Raw genomic sequence first — 18,043 nt, 5'->3', positions numbered from 1 at the left:
GTCGCGGGCTAACGTCCTCTGCTCTGCAGTCTGCCGTATCACCTCGCTCGTCTAATTGGCGCGAGAGAGAGGGCTAGAATTACCTGTGTAAAAGAGAAAGGGGCATAAAACATACACCTGGTGCTGTTTTGCCGACACGGCACCTCGTGCTGTTACCGCGAGCTGCCGTACGGGCGCGCGTTTGAAACTCGAGCGCGGATGTACGCCCCGTTGCCTGCGAAAGGGATTCAGACAGGAAGAGGGCTGTTTTGGGAACCCACAGGGACCCATATCTTGTTTAAAGATAAACCATGCGTGACGATTAACGGTTGAACAGTTAAACATTTTTCCGATAGCTTCTTTTTCAAACATTTACTCCAATAAATTGAATTACTTGTAAATACAAACTTCTACTTGGTTTGTATAAACCAAGTAGAAGTTAAGAAAGACATTATTAAATGAAATTTATCGTTATTCTTAGTAGAAAGAATCATGGGAACTTAAATCTTGATCAGCATCTTATTTGATTGCTATAAAAGAATTATTAGGCGTTGTTAGTAAAAGTTAAAAGTATTTTTAAATGAATTAATTTCAGTTAATATTATAAATGGGATAATTTTAAAATATTTCATTTTAGTAATATATGGTATGTACAGAAGTATATGTTATCGTAATCAAGTTGTAAAACACAATAACGGTTAAATTTAAACAGGCAATAATTCCAGGTTGCGCTTAGTAGTAATAAATAGCATACCACTTATATTTTTGCGATAAAAATATTTTATTATAGGAAATAATTATGTAAATACGATCTCTTATATTGTTATTTTTATTACTACTTACAAATAATAATTACTTGCAAATAGTAATTTTCAATTGCGTCATTAAAATGGACATCGTTACGGCGTTCTTAAAATAATTGAGAAGAATATTAAATATTTTTTTGTAATAATAGATCATTGTTCTCATATTAATAATCAAATAAGTTAATTATCGACCATATTGATATAATTTTGGAGGTTCTATGTTCGGCTGTAACAAAATCTTGAGAGCGGGGCTTTCACATTTTATAAATCGTATCATCTAATTATTTAGGGCGTCCCCTATTCATGCTTAAATGTTTATTTAAGCATAACTGTGTTTTAGACATCAGTACTGAGTAATGTAGTCACTATCACGAGGCTGTAATCCCATAAGTTGTAAGAAATGCAATGAAAGAAGATAACCAAGCATCTGTTTCTAACCGACTTAAAATAGAATGACCATATATGTGTTACAGCCTCTGAAGACTGTTGGAATGTCTGTCTCTGAATACATTTGACTTATCTCATCTTATCTTTCTAATGTAAGAAAAAGTGGCCTATGACATGGGACTCTCAAAGATGTAAAAAAAAACTCTTTTTCATACGCGGATGTATTTGGCACTCCTCTGGTGCAGCAAATGTCCAAAAGCGACGGTGACTGCTTTCAATCAGGTAGCCAGTACGTCTGTCAGTATGTCTATAGGCATAAGTTTAAAAAAGTTGGGCCACTACAATTGAATAATAGGGATTGCTTTCGACACTTTTCTCTCCATGAAAAGGTAATAAATAACAGATAATTCACACGAGAAAAATCAGTATAATCAAGTTTCAAGTACCATATGTGAGTATCCATACAATCCATAGCACAATACTTTTCCTTACTTTAGTCTAGGAACTAGCACTTAAATGAAACTTAAATAATAAATTGTACTTTTTAGCACATTTCACAAGATATAAGTCTAATTAATTATTTGGTACTTAGTTACTTGCAAAAACTTATAGTCTATAGTCTATAGAATAACTACACCAAATCCCTACAATATATTCTTGTTATAGTGTGCAAGAGTATAGGAGATTTTACAAAAATAAGTTTATGTTGTATTTATATAAAACTATACAAAATAATCCAGTCTATTCTATAACTATCATAAAATAAAACATATTCCAATCTGGTTAATATTAACTAAGTCTTGGAGGGTAGTTTTAAAGATCTAACTTTGTACTAAGAAATAGAATCTCTAAAATATGTTTGTAAAGAAAATAGTAAAAACGAAAAACAAAAACAAAATTATAAAGGTAGTGCAATATCACTTAACTATAGTCTCTATGATGTATATTACAAAAAAACATTACTATGATTACGACCATTGTTAACAATTTTTAAATTATGTTTACATCGAATATGGTAGTGATTATTAAATTCGTACACAAATTCATGTATGTCATCTTGACAATCATGCAAATTTTAATAACAATGACTAAAGTTTAGCCTAACCATTATGTTTATCATTCCAGTAAATGCAGAACATCCTATATCACTAACTTCAGTTATGAGTTTGACTAGAAAATTTAAAAAGTAGAATATTTAACCTACAGCTATCAGTATATCATGTGAACTGAGTTGTTTCTAGTTTTAGGGTCAAAGATTTTAAAGGAGCCTTTGGTACATCCATGTGGCTAACTCTTAGATGACGGGACAGATCACTGGCCCTGAAGAATCCTCTAGAACAATGCTGACAAACATACGGAGTGTGGTTTGTGTGCTGCTTCAATAGATGAAACTCTAGCATTGTAGCGGTAGGGAATGTTTTTGTACATTCTCCGATGGAACACTTATATTTTGCAGAATTCTCATGCTTAAAGAGCATGTGGTGTGCAAGGCAGCGCTTTAGAGCAAAGGCTGCATTACATACTTCACACACAAATGGTTTTTCCCCTGTGTGTTTGCGCATGTGAACCTCTAAATCTGAGAATGTCTTTAAACATATGGTGCATTTCCCAGATTTTTCTGAATGAACCCTTTTCATATGATTGTTCAGATTCCCCTTCATATTAAAGGCCATGCCACATATGGTGCAAAAGTTCTGCTTTCCTTTAGTGTGGAGATTCACATGTACATTCAGAGCTGTACGGGTCTTCAGCAACTTGGGACATAGGTGACATTGAAAATTTCTTTCATCACTGTGCACACTTTGGTGCTTCCGAACAAGGTTGCTGTCAGCAAACCTCCTGCCACAAATGGGGCATGCATATGGTTTTTCCCCTGTGTGTGTGCGACGGTGCCTGATCATGGACGCAATCTGCCTAAACTTCTTTGGACAATACTGACATACATACGGTTGTTCACCCGTATGAACTCGTAAATGAGTTATTATATCATTCTTCCTATAGAAACTGTTTCCGCACATCTCACAAACAAACTTTCGTTCCCTTTTTGAATGAAATGTTTCGAAGTGTCTTTTCAGGGAGCCCCGAGTTCGGAATGGAGCCTTGCAAACCTCGCAGGAGAATGGTTTTTCGCCCGTATGAATACGTACGTGGGTCTCCAGGGCCGAGGGGCTGGTAGCTACCTGACCACATATAACACATTGCACTGGTCCAATTTTGTTTCGACCTATTTTATTTTTTTTACTGACCGCCGGCTTCTTTCTGCGTTTCTTCGGAAGGGCAGGTCGTGTATCGCAAACACTTGTCGTGTCTTCGGTAATATTTTGCGGTGAGTCGTCCAATGAAAAGTCGTTCTGATACTCTGGTGAGTCAAGTTCGAGCTTTATGTCTTCATCGTTTTTAATTTGATCATTGCAGTACCGGCTCCCATTAAAACATCGTAAAGCTTTGTCGGAGGCTTCGCATTTCATCACAAACTGGTAGCAAGCACATAGTTCGTTCACACAGCCTTCGCACAATTGGTTCGGGAGCCCGTCGTCTTCAGATATAGTCACCGTTACAAGCTGCATAATTTTCATGCTGTGTTGAATGTTATCACTTCCTTTGTTGAAAATTGATGTCGTACCAGTTCTTGAGAGACAAATTCTACATAATAAGGGATCCATGGTCAAAGAATAACCAGTTTAATTCAAGAGTTCTGAAATTTTAAGCTATTAAGAGAGAAAATAAAATACGATGTTTTTTTATTCTTGTTTACGCTTTTACAATTACAAAATATATAACTCTGTGGTTTTTTGATTATGACAGGAGTCCACAGAATACCTATACTCCGATCGGAGCAGGAGTTTTAAAAAAATATAGAATATAAAAATTAAAACCTTAGTAGTCTATGGGTTTTATTATTGAATCTCTCCCTAAAACTTTGGCCCATTTTGGCCGAAACTGAAGGTTTAGCCAATGGTATATCAGCGAAAAGTTGCCGAAGCCGAAGCTTTGATCGAATACTAAATCGCACTGAAATATGATATGGTCTATAATATTCCGTAAAAACTTAATGAGCACGAGTTCCGAGTAGGTTATTTACATACTAGTCTTCGAGTCTATTCGTCTACACTTGGCGAGTATCTAACCTCGCATAATGTTGATCAGCTTGACGTACCCTGTATATAATAATGATATAATTCACAATGTGTCCGAATGTGTCATTGACAATGACATAAATGTCATTCTATTCGAATTACTATTGTTTTGAACTGATTTTTTTTTTATTTTAAAATCAAGCATTAAAATAAAAGCTTGTAAACATAATTATAAAAAAATCCATGAATATGGCGAATACTTTTAAAACTTTTTCAATTATTTGAGTATAAGTAAGTGGCTTAAGTCTTTCTCGTGCCTGAAATTATCATCAACTATGATAATTGATGTTTGTGTTTGAAAAAATATGGACAATAATTTATGTAGGATATGCTGTGAAAATACAGGAACGGTTGATATATTCGATGTGAATCATGTAGTCAACCTTAGCACAAAAATTATGTATTGCTGTATAAACATTCGCATTAGTGAAGAAGACGGACTGCCAACTCGTGTATGTAGTTGTTGCGAGGGGGAATTATCGTCAGCATATCAATTTGTGCTGAAGTGCGAAGCTTCAGATACAAAATTACGATCATATCCTTCTGTAAAGGAGCACGACTGCGACCTCAAACCGGATGTGAAAGTTGAACGAAAAGACGTAGAGTTTAGCGAGAATTTGGACCATGAAAATTGTCACAGCTCATCAGAGGAAGTGCAAGATGCAGAGCCTAAACCTGATAAATCAATAACATTGCCAAATGTTCAGACTATTAAAACTGTCAAGAATAAACCTAAACGTAAAGTAAATGTTAAGCAAAAATGCAATGTGTGTGGCCAAGAGTGTAAGAATCCTTCCAGGCTGGCCATACATATGCGGAAGCATTCCGAAAACAGGCCTTTTGCATGTTCCTCCTGCGACAAGAAGTACAAGGACAGTGTGGGTCTGAAAAGGCACATTGAGAGAAATCACAATCACTTGCATAGAAAGCGGAAATATGTCTGTGAGCACTGTGGTAAGAGATTCTATACCCAACCTGATGTAAAAATACATATGCGGACTCATACAGGGGAAACCCCCTATGCTTGTGTAAATTGTCCCTTGAAATTTGCTCAAATAGGTGCCTTGCAAAGACATCAGCTACGACACAATGGTGAGCGGACCCACAGTTGCTCAAAGTGTAACAAAACATTCCTGACAAAGGAAGATGTAAGAAGACACCAAGTTGCTCATTCAACAGAAAAAAAATATGTCTGCACTACATGTAATATTAAATTTAAATATAAAAACAATTTAAGAAAGCACACTAAACTACATTCCGACACAAACAACTATATTTGTAACTATTGTGCTAGAACTTTTAAGACAAAAGGAAACTTGAAATTACATATTGATAAAATGCATTCAGATAAGTCTGGATACTGTGAAACATGTTCAAAACATGTGGCAAATATTGAGGTCCACATGTGGAGGCACACAGGGAAAAAGCCTTTTAAGTGTGATCTTTGCTCTAGTAGCTACTATGAGCAAAAATCTTTAACTCGCCATATTAATTATAGGCACAAATATATAGATAAATACAAGTGCAGTGTGGATGGATGCATAGTTACTTTCCCTTCCCAGCCCATGTTGGAATATCATGTGGCTAAATTTCATGAGTCTAGCGTACCTTATCCATGTGATAGGTGTTCTAAAGGTTTCTATAGAAGAAATGACCTCACCAGACATAAAATGCGCAATCATAGAGAAAGATTTGATGTTTAATATTTGTGAAATGTATTAGGACCTAATTTATTATTGTTAAAATGTATGATTCTGACAATATTCTTTTGAAGATCACTTCAATAGTACAAACTTACTACAGGGTATTTACTGGCAAAAGCAAACAAGGATAGATAGATAAATATTTAAGAAATAAAACAATTACTTGGGTGAACTGTTATTTCATTTTACTAATGTAATAATTACATCTGTCATCAACACAATATTTCCTGTATTTGTATAAAACAATTTCATAACATTTAAACACATTGAACTCTATCTATTCCATTATTTACATTATAATAAAAAATATACATAATATGTAAATAAAAATAATAAATTGCACTTGTTACAATCAAACTTTTTGATCCAGTCAAAATGTCGGCATACATAATGATAGCGAAATATAAAATTTTAAAACTAAATAAAAATAAACTCATGGTAATGATAATGGGGCTAACATTATAAATTATGCAATCAGTCAACAATTATATCTAGTCACTCAACACAGCAACGGTGTGAGCCGTGTCCCATGCACAGTCTGCTAATTGCTATTGGATGCACTTATTTTCATTGAATACATTAAGAAAATTTGTCAAATTCATTTAATACAAAGTTAACCTTATAATAAATAAAACAATTTAATCTATTTGAGTTACATGAGCTACAGAAATTTGACAAGGAATATTTTTATTAAATAAATCAGACTAATTCTCTAAAATACATTGATGCCTTTAGTTAATAATTATCAAACATGTAAATAATCATTTGTAATAGTCATGTATTTAAGACAAATCATTATTCTTTTTCATTCATCGAAAATAAGCGTTCACAATGAGTCAATCGGCAACTAGCGCAACACTACTCGCAAGTGCCGAAGCATCGCGGCGTTAGGCCGTCGCCCACTATAAGCTCTGCTACTTATTACCCGGTGTTCCTCTTACGTCCAAATTAAATACATATCTCTAGCTAAATTAGTACTAATGACTAATCCGAAATAAAGTAATGTTGCAAATTAGCACCAGAGAAATTTAGGACACAGCGATTGTACATTAACTCAGGGCCACATTATGAGAAACGCTTCTAGTACACTTATCTATGTTACTATAAAGTGATAAACAATGACTCTTCGTAATATTTTGTACTCATGCATCGGTAATTGACAAATGTAGATTTCATTTAAAGAACTGACTAAGAATGTTGGTTAAATTATTATAACACTATATTAAGACGAGTATGTAAAATGAACTCAGACTAACCACTCAAGCCACACTACAATCACAAAACGATGAACCCAAAAAAAATATACGCATAATGGCAATGTATAACAGTAGAATTTAAATTTAAACTATCTAATCGTTAGTACCGACGGATTTGTGGTCATTATGTGGCTATGTATGGTCCCCGAGAAATAAATTTAATTCTAGCATTTCGTTAAGTGAACGTTTGACCTACTCTGCAAACGATCGCAACTACCCGCATGTGGCCCTATGACAGCACTGATTCATATAATTTACAATCTTACACTAATCACGTTCAATGTACATTGAAGTCGGTAAAGACGAAATGCAAAGTATAATAAGAAGCTCGTACGGCGTAACCTCTACCGCACGCCGGTGGTGCCCTATCGATATCTTGTATACCCTAAACATAGTTTGTATCTTCGTCGTCGCCAAGGCATCGGTACGTCAGTTGAGCCAACGCTAGGAATATCTTACAATTAGTATCGTATAGGTTAAAAAAATAAATAAGTACGATAGAATCTAAACACGAGTTAAAGGCTATTTGTACAGGGGTTAATGTGACGAGTTCCGTCATAGACAACATTGGAATAATTTGGAGTGTTAAGTATTAGGATAGTAGTAAAATAAATATAATTCATAATCTCATATACATATAAGAGTCAACAATAAATAAAATAGTACCATGTAAATGGCAACATCTCGCTAGCCGAGAAGCGTGGAAGTTCAATTAAACAATAAAAAGTATCAACGCACCCGCGATGGGCTCAATATACGCTATCTATACAACTAGTCATTTGTATACAGAAAACTGTACCATTGGAATTGAATATACAATAATTTGTTCTATATAAGTGGCTATTTTATGTATAATAATAAATTATATAATATTATATACTGGCTACTTTTATCAGGTTCACTGTGTGTCATAGAACAATTGAAACCCATCGAGTTCAGAGCTTAGTCATAATATAACGAAAAGAGCACCATATCCTTTAGAACAGTAAGTTTCCAAGTGTGAGGTGCTTTCTATAAATATTCTTTGTAAAGCAGGCCTTCTCTACACAGCCATGGTCTGTGCTTATTTTTATATAAATGGATTGCGATATATTGCCGACCGCGGTCCTCGACAAACAGTTTAAAACCTCCAACTTGAAAAGTGTTAAGTTACAAATCAAGTTGATTAGAATCATGTCTTTTCAATATCAGGTGAAAAAAATGTTTGAGTTATTCATAACTAAGAATAAGTTACTACAAAAAGAAATTGTTGAACTTAAACAAACTATCAACATTTGATATGGTCATTTTGAAGGGGAGTTAAGTTATATGCGGGTTCACTGCAACTTCAAGTTGGAGTTTTTATCCATTATCCGAACGGTTCTTCAGCGGTAGACTCCAGCTCATCTGTAAACACAATATATTTCACATAAATCAAAGATTTAAAAAAAGGTTTATAGTTATATACACACTTAAGAAGTTATACATCTTAAAATATTTTATTAATTACGCCAGTAATAAGTAGTAAGTAAATATTTTAAGGTACATTACACAATCGAGGAACAGAAGTTTTCGTTCCCTGATAAATATACATTCTGTCATATTGTCTTTTTCCAAACTCGTCAAAAGAAAAGGAACATTAGCAGCGGCGCGGGGAACGGCGGGTACGAGTGGCACTTGCCGCGCGGGGGGCCGAGTGAGCTGAGCGGGGCGTTACCGTTCAGTTGATGGCCTGCTCGGTCATCTGCAGGCAGAGCGCGTCGAGGCTGGAGTAGTCGTGCGCGGAGGGCGGCGGCGGCGGCCGCAGCGGCGCGGGGAACGGCGGGTACGAGTGGCTCTTGCCGCGCGGGGGGCCGAGTGAGCTGAGCGGGGCGTTACCGTTCAGTTGATGGCCTGCTCGGTCATCTGCAGGCAGAGCGCGTCGAGGCTGGAGTAGTCGTGCGCGGAGGGCGGCGGCGGCGGCCGCAGCGGCGCGGGGAACGGCGGGTACGAGTGGCTCTTGCCGCGCGGGGGGCCGAGTGAGCTGAGCGGGGCGTTACCGTTCAGTTGATGGCCTGCTCGGTCATCTGCAGGCAGAGCGCGTCGAGGCTGGAGTAGTCGTGCGCGGAGGGCGGCGGCGGCGGCCGCAGCGGCGCGGGGAACGGCGGGTACGAGTGGCTCTTGCCGCGCGGGGGGCCGAGTGAGCTGAGCGGGGCGTTACCGTTCAGTTGATGGCCTGCTCGGTCATCTGCAGGCAGAGCGCGTCGAGGCTGGAGTAGTCGTGCGCGGAGGGCGGCGGCGGCGGCCGCAGCGGCGCGGGGAACGGCGGGTACGAGTGGCTCTTGCCGCGCGGGGGGCCGAGTGAGCTGAGCGGGGCGTTACCGTTCAGTTGATGGCCTGCTCGGTCATCTGCAGGCAGAGCGCGTCGAGGCTGGAGTAGTCGTGCGCGGAGGGCGGCGGCGGCGGCCGCAGCGGCGCGGGGAACGGCGGGTACGAGTGGCTCTTGCCGCGCGGGGGGCCGAGTGAGCTGAGCGGGGCGTTACCGTTCAGTTGATGGCCTGCTCGGTCATCTGCAGGCAGAGCGCGTCGAGGCTGGAGTAGTCGTGCGCGGAGGGCGGCGGCGGCGGCCGCAGCGGCGCGGGGAACGGCGGGTACGAGTGGCTCTTGCCGCGCGGGGGGCCGAGTGAGCTGAGCGGGGCGTTACCGTTCAGTTGATGGCCTGCTCGGTCATCTGCAGGCAGAGCGCGTCGAGGCTGGAGTAGTCGTGCGCGGAGGGCGGCGGCGGCGGCCGCAGCGGCGCGGGGAACGGCGGGTACGAGTGGCTCTTGCCGCGCGGGGGGCCGAGTGAGCTGAGCGGGGCGTTACCGTTCAGTTGATGGCCTGCTCGGTCATCTGCAGGCAGAGCGCGTCGAGGCTGGAGTAGTCGTGCGCGGAGGGCGGCGGCGGCGGCCGCAGCGGCGCGGGGAACGGCGGGTACGAGTGGCTCTTGCCGCGCGGGGGGCCGAGTGAGCTGAGCGGGGCGTTACCGTTCAGTTGATGGCCTGCTCGGTCATCTGCAGGCAGAGCGCGTCGAGGCTGGAGTAGTCGTGCGCGGAGGGCGGCGGCGGCGGCCGCAGCGGCGCGGGGAACGGCGGGTACGAGTGGCTCTTGCCGCGCGGGGGGCCGAGTGAGCTGAGCGGGGCGTTACCGTTCAGTTGATGGCCTGCTCGGTCATCTGCAGGCAGAGCGCGTCGAGGCTGGAGTAGTCGTGCGCGGAGGGCGGCGGCGGCGGCCGCAGCGGCGCGGGGAACGGCGGGTACGAGTGGCTCTTGCCGCGCGGGGGGCCGAGTGAGCTGAGCGGGGCGTTACCGTTCAGTTGATGGCCTGCTCGGTCATCTGCAGGCAGAGCGCGTCGAGGCTGGAGTAGTCGTGCGCGGAGGGCGGCGGCGGCGGCCGCAGCGGCGCGGGGAACGGCGGGTACGAGTGGCTCTTGCCGCGCGCGGGGGGCGGCACCCAGCGCCGCGCGCCCGGCAACCGCCATCTGTGCACAGGCATATACCGTGATCACAGGATCTCCAAAACTAGTCGACAATGAGTATGATGACAAATTTTGAAATCCCCTTCAATAATATAGACATGTCTACTGGTTCCTAACATCGTAGTATTTCGGCTATAAATACAATAACAGAAATAATAGCATTTTATACCTATTTTTAACTAAGAGTGACACTTGTAACGTGGCGTGTAACGCTTGTGGAAGTCATGGCGTCCGCTGGTGTCGTCGCACTACGATATCCCATAGACAAGTTCAAGTAATACGGTGACACGCTGGGAAATTACGTCATTCGCACCGATAAGCTTTTAAGACAAAATGGCCGCCTGCAGTAATCTATTTTTATTTTATAAAAAATATAATTATTGTTACGTTTGTATTGAAAATGGGTCATTTTTGTTCAAATAAACGCTTTCTGCACTAACAGCTCCACTCTCGGATTCTCTGTATCATGGGTTCTATGGACACACACAGAGACAAATAACACAAACACCCATACCCAGAATCAGAAATCTAAATTCATCATTTAGAAATCTGTCTGGCCGGGGATTGAACTTGGGACCCTCTGCGCGTCAGACCGGCATGGTGATCGCTCCGTCACGCCGTCGTAGATCCTTTCAATATATTCTTTGTACTTAAATCATTCATTCTTTGATTTTTTAATGTCATCTTGCACATTTCAATATAATGCAATAATGTGTACGGGGTATTGCAAGTTTGCACATTGTTATAGTCTGCGTAAAACCGCTAGTCCGCTCTGAATATAGAAATGAATCGCGTCCCCATAACAAATTGTATGACTACACCCGGTCACAACAACGCCAGAGCGGGCCAGCAGCTTGGCGCGAGCCGTGCGCGTCACCTGGGCTTGGGCGCGCGGCGGTGCAGCGGCATGTCGCTGACGTGGCTGAAGAAGGCGCGCGGCGGCACGCGGTGGCGCAGCGCGCGCAGCGCCTCCGCCAGCTCCGCGCGACGGAACGACTCGTGGTGCAGCGCCTGACATCACACACGTCAATCAAATCAAATAAAAAAAAATCAAATTATTATAGTTAAAAACCTAAAAACCACACTAAAATCGCACAAGGTAATTCGTTACTCCTATGGAGAATGGGACAAAATTATTAAAATAGCATATTGTCATCATCACACGGGTCTCCTCTCAGAATGAGAAGGATTAGGCCTTAAGTCCACCGCGCTGGCCAAGTACGAATTAGTAGACTTCACATAACCTTTGAAAAGTTTTTTTAGATACGCACATAACTTTTAAAAAATCAGAGGTGCATGTCTGGGATTGGAACCTCGGACCCTTCGATCAAGAGGCCGAGTTTCTTAACCCCTAGGCTATCACTGCTTTTGTCTGCTGTATTATCATCGGATCTTTCAAAATGGGTAAAAATCGTGTTCAAAGATTCCGTTACATACATACAAGTCAAACTAATAAAAAACGTGGTATTTTTTTTATTTCAAAATAGATTCTTTGCAGAGCACTTTTTGAATGTCATTGCATTTACCGTTTACACGTTGTATACAGTTTTTCGTTATGGAATTAAAGAAACTCCATAACACACATCTTTTCAAAAAATATAAATGTTTTTTTACAATGGCAAACTTAACCTAATGCTACGTGTGAAGCTGGAGCTACTTCAGACCACACTGTTTGATGAAGCTACGACATACGGATGACGATCTGAGATCGATTAATCGAAGAATAGAAAAATCTATTATTTTAATCGAACGCCAGTAATGGAATGATTCTGTGAATCAATATTTTGAACAGATTAAAGATCGATTTTTGGAGAATTGATTCTTTAGGCCTTCATTTTTTGTGAATCGATATAACTTTTCGATTCGAATTAATTCAAGAATCCATCTTATTTGAAAAGGATCACCATCCCTACTGTGACAGACACATCCGCAAGCACCACGCACGCACGTAAGCGCGAAAATGTATCGAAATATTTTGATAAATCAACTCTTCATGGTTTGACTTTGGTGCAATGGTAGTCACACCTATTAACAAAGTTAATTTTAGAAATTTATTAATAGGTGTACAGGAGGCATTATAACAAAAAGTTCAATCCACGCTCTTTAAAAAGTCGAATATGGACTACATACACTCATTTTACCGCGATTGAAATATATCTAGTCAATAGAACAATATTTAGTCAATAGAACAATACGCACCTTCTCGACTAGCCAACAGTGCAGGGACATGGGATCTACGATATCTGGTTCACCCTCTGCTGGTGTGACCGCAGGGCAATTGCCGTTGGTGATGCATTTTGACGCTGGAAAGACAAAAATAAAAATATTTATTAAAATAAAAATAAAAGTATTTATTTTTAACAGAGTATGAAAGTTGTGAAAAAAATATTGATGAATTGGAATGAAGTAAAATTAAAAATTAATTATTGTTAAATTCATTATAGGTAAATTAAAATTTCGTAACATTAAAAAATGGGAATGGGTGAAATTATATTAACCAAAGAAAGCCAATTATATTATTTATCAATGCCAGAACTGTTGAAGTATTAAAACAGTAACAGTGCAAAAAAAAAAAATTTGATACCTAAGTCGAGAGTAGCCACTACCGCAGCAGGGAGCTCTGAGGCTGGTGGCATAGGAGACAGTAGCACAGAGCGGAGTCTCTCCAGAGCTCTCGATATAGAGCCAGTGCCATTGGTCATCTCTGCACGAATACCTTCCAATATGGCGCCGCGCTCGTTCAGCTTCTTTATTGACACTAGGATCTTGTGCCGGGCACCTTTGGTTACTCCTATAAGTCATTTAGAATTTATTTTAGTTACAGTACATAATATGCATTGCTTTTTTTGTTATGAGTATGAATAATATTAATGAGAACTATTTAAAATTAATTTCGTATAAGATTATGACTTATACAGATTGCAATAGTAAAAAAATACTTTTTAATACTGAGGCTATAGAAAATGTTTCCTTCATTACCTTATTACATAAATTGATTAGTGAGGGAGGGTATGAGTATGTAGAATAACAGTTTTTACTTGTTAATGTATGCAGGGTTTGTATTGTTTGGTAATTTCAATTATCGCACCTTTTATTTTACCTACATGAATGAATCAATGAACTCCATTATTTTTAAATCAAAAACCTACTTACCTAATTTTTCAAGATACGACTCGTCTATCGCCATCATTTGTTCATAACTAATATTTGTAAAGAGCCACACATATTTATGTAGCCTAAGGCTCTTAAGCCACTGCGCGACCGTCGACATGCCGGGGTACTCAGCGAAATTGTGCGACCTCAGGTCATCCAGCCTCGTCTCACTGCCTGTCGTGCCATACAATATACTTATCGGCCTAAGTTGCCCAAGACTATGTTCACTGGACAAGGAAAAACTCCTAGGTTTCTGCACAAATGGTTCATCACTCAAGTTTTCCGCCGACGACGACATTTGCATGAAATTCGTCGAGGGCGGCGTCAGACTATTCGATCTCTGGGACTTTGGCTGTCCTATCGCCGCATCAAAATTTAACATATCACCATCTATACTTATATCTACGTCTCTACCATTTTTAGAGAAGGATTCCTGTAAAGGGTCTGTAAATGAGTTATGATCGATGCTATCTAGAATTCCCCTAAATTCGACATTCTTGCCGATGGTTCGTCTGAACGCATTGTTTGAACCCCATATATTTGTGTCTGGCAGTAGACAGGGGTCTATCCTTTGTTGCCATACTGCTTCTGTGTTTCTATTCCCTGTCATGTGATTTTCTAAATAGCGAAGCCATTGAGTTAATGTTCTGAAACAGAAAACACATTTTTACAATTGCCTTTCACAATTTGACCATAGTTAACCAAAGTAGACTATAATCATTAAAGAAAATATGTGATTTCTTTATTGATTAAACTAAAGTACTAACTGATAGCTTAGCAAAAAAAATTAAGAAAAAAATATAATGTTCTATGTACAGATCCAATAAGACACTATTTTACATTACAAGCTTAAGTTGCATATCAACAATGTTAACATAATCAGTCATACAGCTTTTTGTTTTATTGAAACAAAAGTAATAGGCAATACTCAAGATAAATGGAATAATACAGTTCTTAGTGTAGTTATAAGCTTGTGGAGCTGTAGAATTCTTCCTAACCTTGTTTATTAAATTGTTACCTTTGATCATGATGCGTCAGTGCTGGATGTACCAACAGGTAGGACAGCAACTGTCTACACAAGTCGGGCGCTACCGTCCGCCGCGGCGCGTCCACACACCTCTGCACTAATGCCGGAGCAGCGCCCACATATACATTCTTTGCTCTTTCGTTGTCTGTACGTAGTAGGGGGAGCAGTGTTAAAAGCTGTCTTAGGCGTTCACCATCTGTGAATAATATTCATTGAGCTCTGTTAATATAAAAAACCTGAAGAAGCCTTACATCAATTATGTACTTAAACAAAACTGTTATGACTCTTTTGGCGCTCATAGCTTCATGTAAAAAAAGGTCAAGGTATTGAAAATATCACGGAGATACATAAAGATATCATTATTTAAAAAAACTTATATGCAGAACAGAACTCAATTTCACCATCACACATTTGCTTGGGTGGTGATTCAATCACTTTTTAAATGGCAAATTGTTATGGTGATAATAATAATTTTTCATTATTCCCTAAAAGTTTTCTTGTGAGTATCTAAAAATCTGCAAAAATTGTGCATAGAATAGTTACATATGTGGAGTACTATATGTTATTCAATGTATTAAACAATGTAAGGCAATAAGTCAAAATTTAGACTCAACATGCTAAAATTATCTTACAATGTTATTAAATTAAATATTAAAAATAAACATGCATGCTGTCGACAGGCCGAGATAATGCCCACCATTGGGTAATCTGTCTTTATCAGATTCTTTTATTACAACAAACAATTGATAAGGCACTACATTGAAATTCACTTGGGAGATTAATTTAATATAACTCAGTATTTTATGCATACTTATTCATATCTTATTAAGTATTTTGGTATGTGATAAATTATTTAAGTAAGATTCTGTTTATGCAGTAAAAAGCTATAGAAAATTGTAAGACAATATCAGAACAAAAGAGCCATACAGAAGCACCACCAAGTGTCTAAAACACAAAATAATACATTATCAATTTTAATACAACCTTTTTAAATACACCAAATACTCCTATTTTATTTAATATTGTGTACTTAATGTCTTAAATATGGGCTATTTTAGGCCTCAACACAGAAGGCAAAAGCAACTGCAGATAAATAAACTTTTAATTTAACATTTTATTGTGGTGCCTTCTTTTAAAATTTTTCCTGAGGTCCTTTGGTATTTTTTTCATAACGCAAGCATTTAACATTATTAAATTAAATACCTATTATACTATTCAGGAACATCACTAGTACCCAGCACTTCCTCCTCTATCATGTTACTACTATAGTAGTATATTATGCTGACATAATGTTATCAATCTTCAAGGTTTTATATTAGATGTTATAAAGCATTTGACACAGCATGAAATCTTCAATAAAACAGGATGGCACTGGCTATTTGTTCCACATCTCCCCTTATTGCTGGGAGAGATACAAATAGTGTTGTTAATGTTCTACAGACAAACATAAATAGCCAATATACTGAGCTAAAAATTTTAAAAGCTAAAGATGAAGCTAAAGATTATGTTTCTTCACAGATGACTTTTAAGCTTCTGTATACCACAGGTTTTATATACAGTGTAAACTCTATATAACGACACTGAAGGGACTGTGCATTTTATAGCGTTATAGAGAGTGGTTGTTAAATGGAGAGAAGAAAAATCAGAATTAGAAAAAGATAAAGTTTATTTCAGTTTAGTGTTAGTAGTTATGTACATAAAAAAGAATCTTATTTGAACGCTATTGCGTGTAGTCGGTTATTTTTGTCTGACGTCTTTTGCTGCACCAGTAATTTTGTTGTATTTTTTTAATTATTTTATTCATATCTTCTGGCATCTTCCCGATGCCGACAGTCGAGTTTATTGCGGGCTAGGATAATAAAGCGACAAAAGAACGTGCATAGGTTCGCAGTTTTTACTAATTTTATCAACTTAAAAGGTACTTTTTACTAAAAGTAACTCAATTGTGGTCGTTATTGAGAGTGGGTGTAATGCTATGTAGAGTGTATCATTGTATGGAATACAAGCTAAACGAACTAAGCCAAATGTTTTCGACGCTTTAGAGAGTTTGCCGTTAAATCGAGTGACGTTACATGGAGTTTACACTGTATATAGTTTTTCAGTATAGTAATATAGTAATTGTTAATGATTTCCATATTAGAAAGATCAAATTAATTATAAATCCAAAAACTATTATATTGTTGCTTTGTAATCATGTTCTGTTTGAAATTTATGATAGATCTTATTAGGTAGGTGACAGGGCACATAAAATCTGAACCATATACCTGTATGTTATTTAATGTTGTAATTTGGAAATTAATATACACAGCAGTTCCATACAGTAGAAATTGTAGCCCGTGTTAGAGTACTGGGCAAACAGGAACAAAATTTAAGAAGAGAAAAAGGTTTGTCACAGAATATACACTTACCCTCGTCATCGTCGTCCTCGGCGCGCGCGGCGAGCAAGCTCGCGAGCAGCGTCTCGTCGTTGGCGTCTCGCTCCAGCCGCTCGTCCTCGACGTGGTTCTGCAGCGCCGCCTCCACCGCGCGCTGCACCAGGCGCAGGCCGGGCCACGGCACTCGCCGCGCCAGCGCGCACGCCACCACCGTGCGCTCGCACGTGCCCCACTGCTCGAACACCCCGGCCACACCCCCCAGCTGCTCGTAAAACGTGCCGTTCATCTCGCCAACACCATATCAATACCAGGATATCAGATTTGTTTGGGTTCTACACGTCAAATACGTGACAGCTGATCCGTGCGACGCTGTCCCGACTATGCTTGTGGCGGCGGCGGCGGAAGACCCCTGTGACGTGTCCGCGGCTCGATATTTGCATCAAATTTGCAGGTAGAACAAAAACATAACATTTAATCTTATTCGACGAGCAGTCAAATTACCAAATTCCAAAATGGCCGACCATAGACTATCGAAAAAGTAAGTTACAGATGATAACATATTTGTTTATTATTATATAAACATAACCATATTAATCACTCTTATAATAACAAAATTCTAAGATAATTATTACATAATAAAACAATATTTGATTTAAAAATTAATTTTGAGTTTCACGATAATACTGTTTGGTGTTAAAAAGTACGAATACGTGCCGGTAGATGGCATTATAAGCATATACTTGCA

At 39.4% G+C, this 18,043-nt stretch overlaps 3 protein-coding genes across 3 annotated transcripts; 1 reads left to right on the top strand and 2 right to left on the bottom strand.

Annotated features, from left to right (window-relative positions):
* Window positions 1–1,579: 1,579 nt before the first annotated feature.
* On the bottom strand, window positions 1,580–3,992 carry LOC140757214 (uncharacterized). Its single transcript, XM_073092753.1, has one exon. It carries the CDS (start codon window positions 3,833–3,835, stop codon window positions 2,390–2,392), a length of 1,446 nt encoding a protein of 481 aa, XP_072948854.1. The 5' UTR covers window positions 3,836–3,992; the 3' UTR covers window positions 1,580–2,389.
* A 386-nt stretch (window positions 3,993–4,378) lies between these two features.
* On the top strand, window positions 4,379–6,184 carry LOC140757223 (uncharacterized). Its single transcript, XM_073092762.1, has one exon. It carries the CDS (start codon window positions 4,615–4,617, stop codon window positions 6,010–6,012), a length of 1,398 nt encoding a protein of 465 aa, XP_072948863.1. The 5' UTR covers window positions 4,379–4,614; the 3' UTR covers window positions 6,013–6,184.
* On the bottom strand, window positions 6,176–17,821 carry smg (sterile alpha motif domain containing protein 4 smaug). The gene is made up of 8 exons (XM_073092741.1): window positions 17,332–17,821; window positions 14,915–15,119; window positions 13,897–14,543; window positions 13,328–13,534; window positions 12,943–13,046; window positions 11,621–11,754; window positions 8,965–10,746; window positions 6,176–8,654 (listed from the first exon to the last, which is right to left on the bottom strand). Exons 1-7 carry the CDS (start codon window positions 17,582–17,584, stop codon window positions 10,578–10,580), a joined length of 1,719 nt encoding a protein of 572 aa, XP_072948842.1. The 5' UTR covers window positions 17,585–17,821; the 3' UTR covers window positions 6,176–8,654; window positions 8,965–10,577.
* Between the last annotated feature and the right edge of the window lie 222 nt (window positions 17,822–18,043).

This window comes from Epargyreus clarus, unplaced genomic scaffold, assembly GCF_041222505.1.
Source record: "Epargyreus clarus isolate Ecla_fem2 unplaced genomic scaffold, WU_Ecla_fem_2.2 ptg000001l, whole genome shotgun sequence".
Classification (NCBI taxonomy): Eukaryota; Metazoa; Arthropoda; class Insecta; order Lepidoptera; family Hesperiidae; genus Epargyreus; species Epargyreus clarus.
Note: the sequence above shows the minus strand (reverse complement) of the source record. Positions and strands in the feature narration are given on the sequence as shown.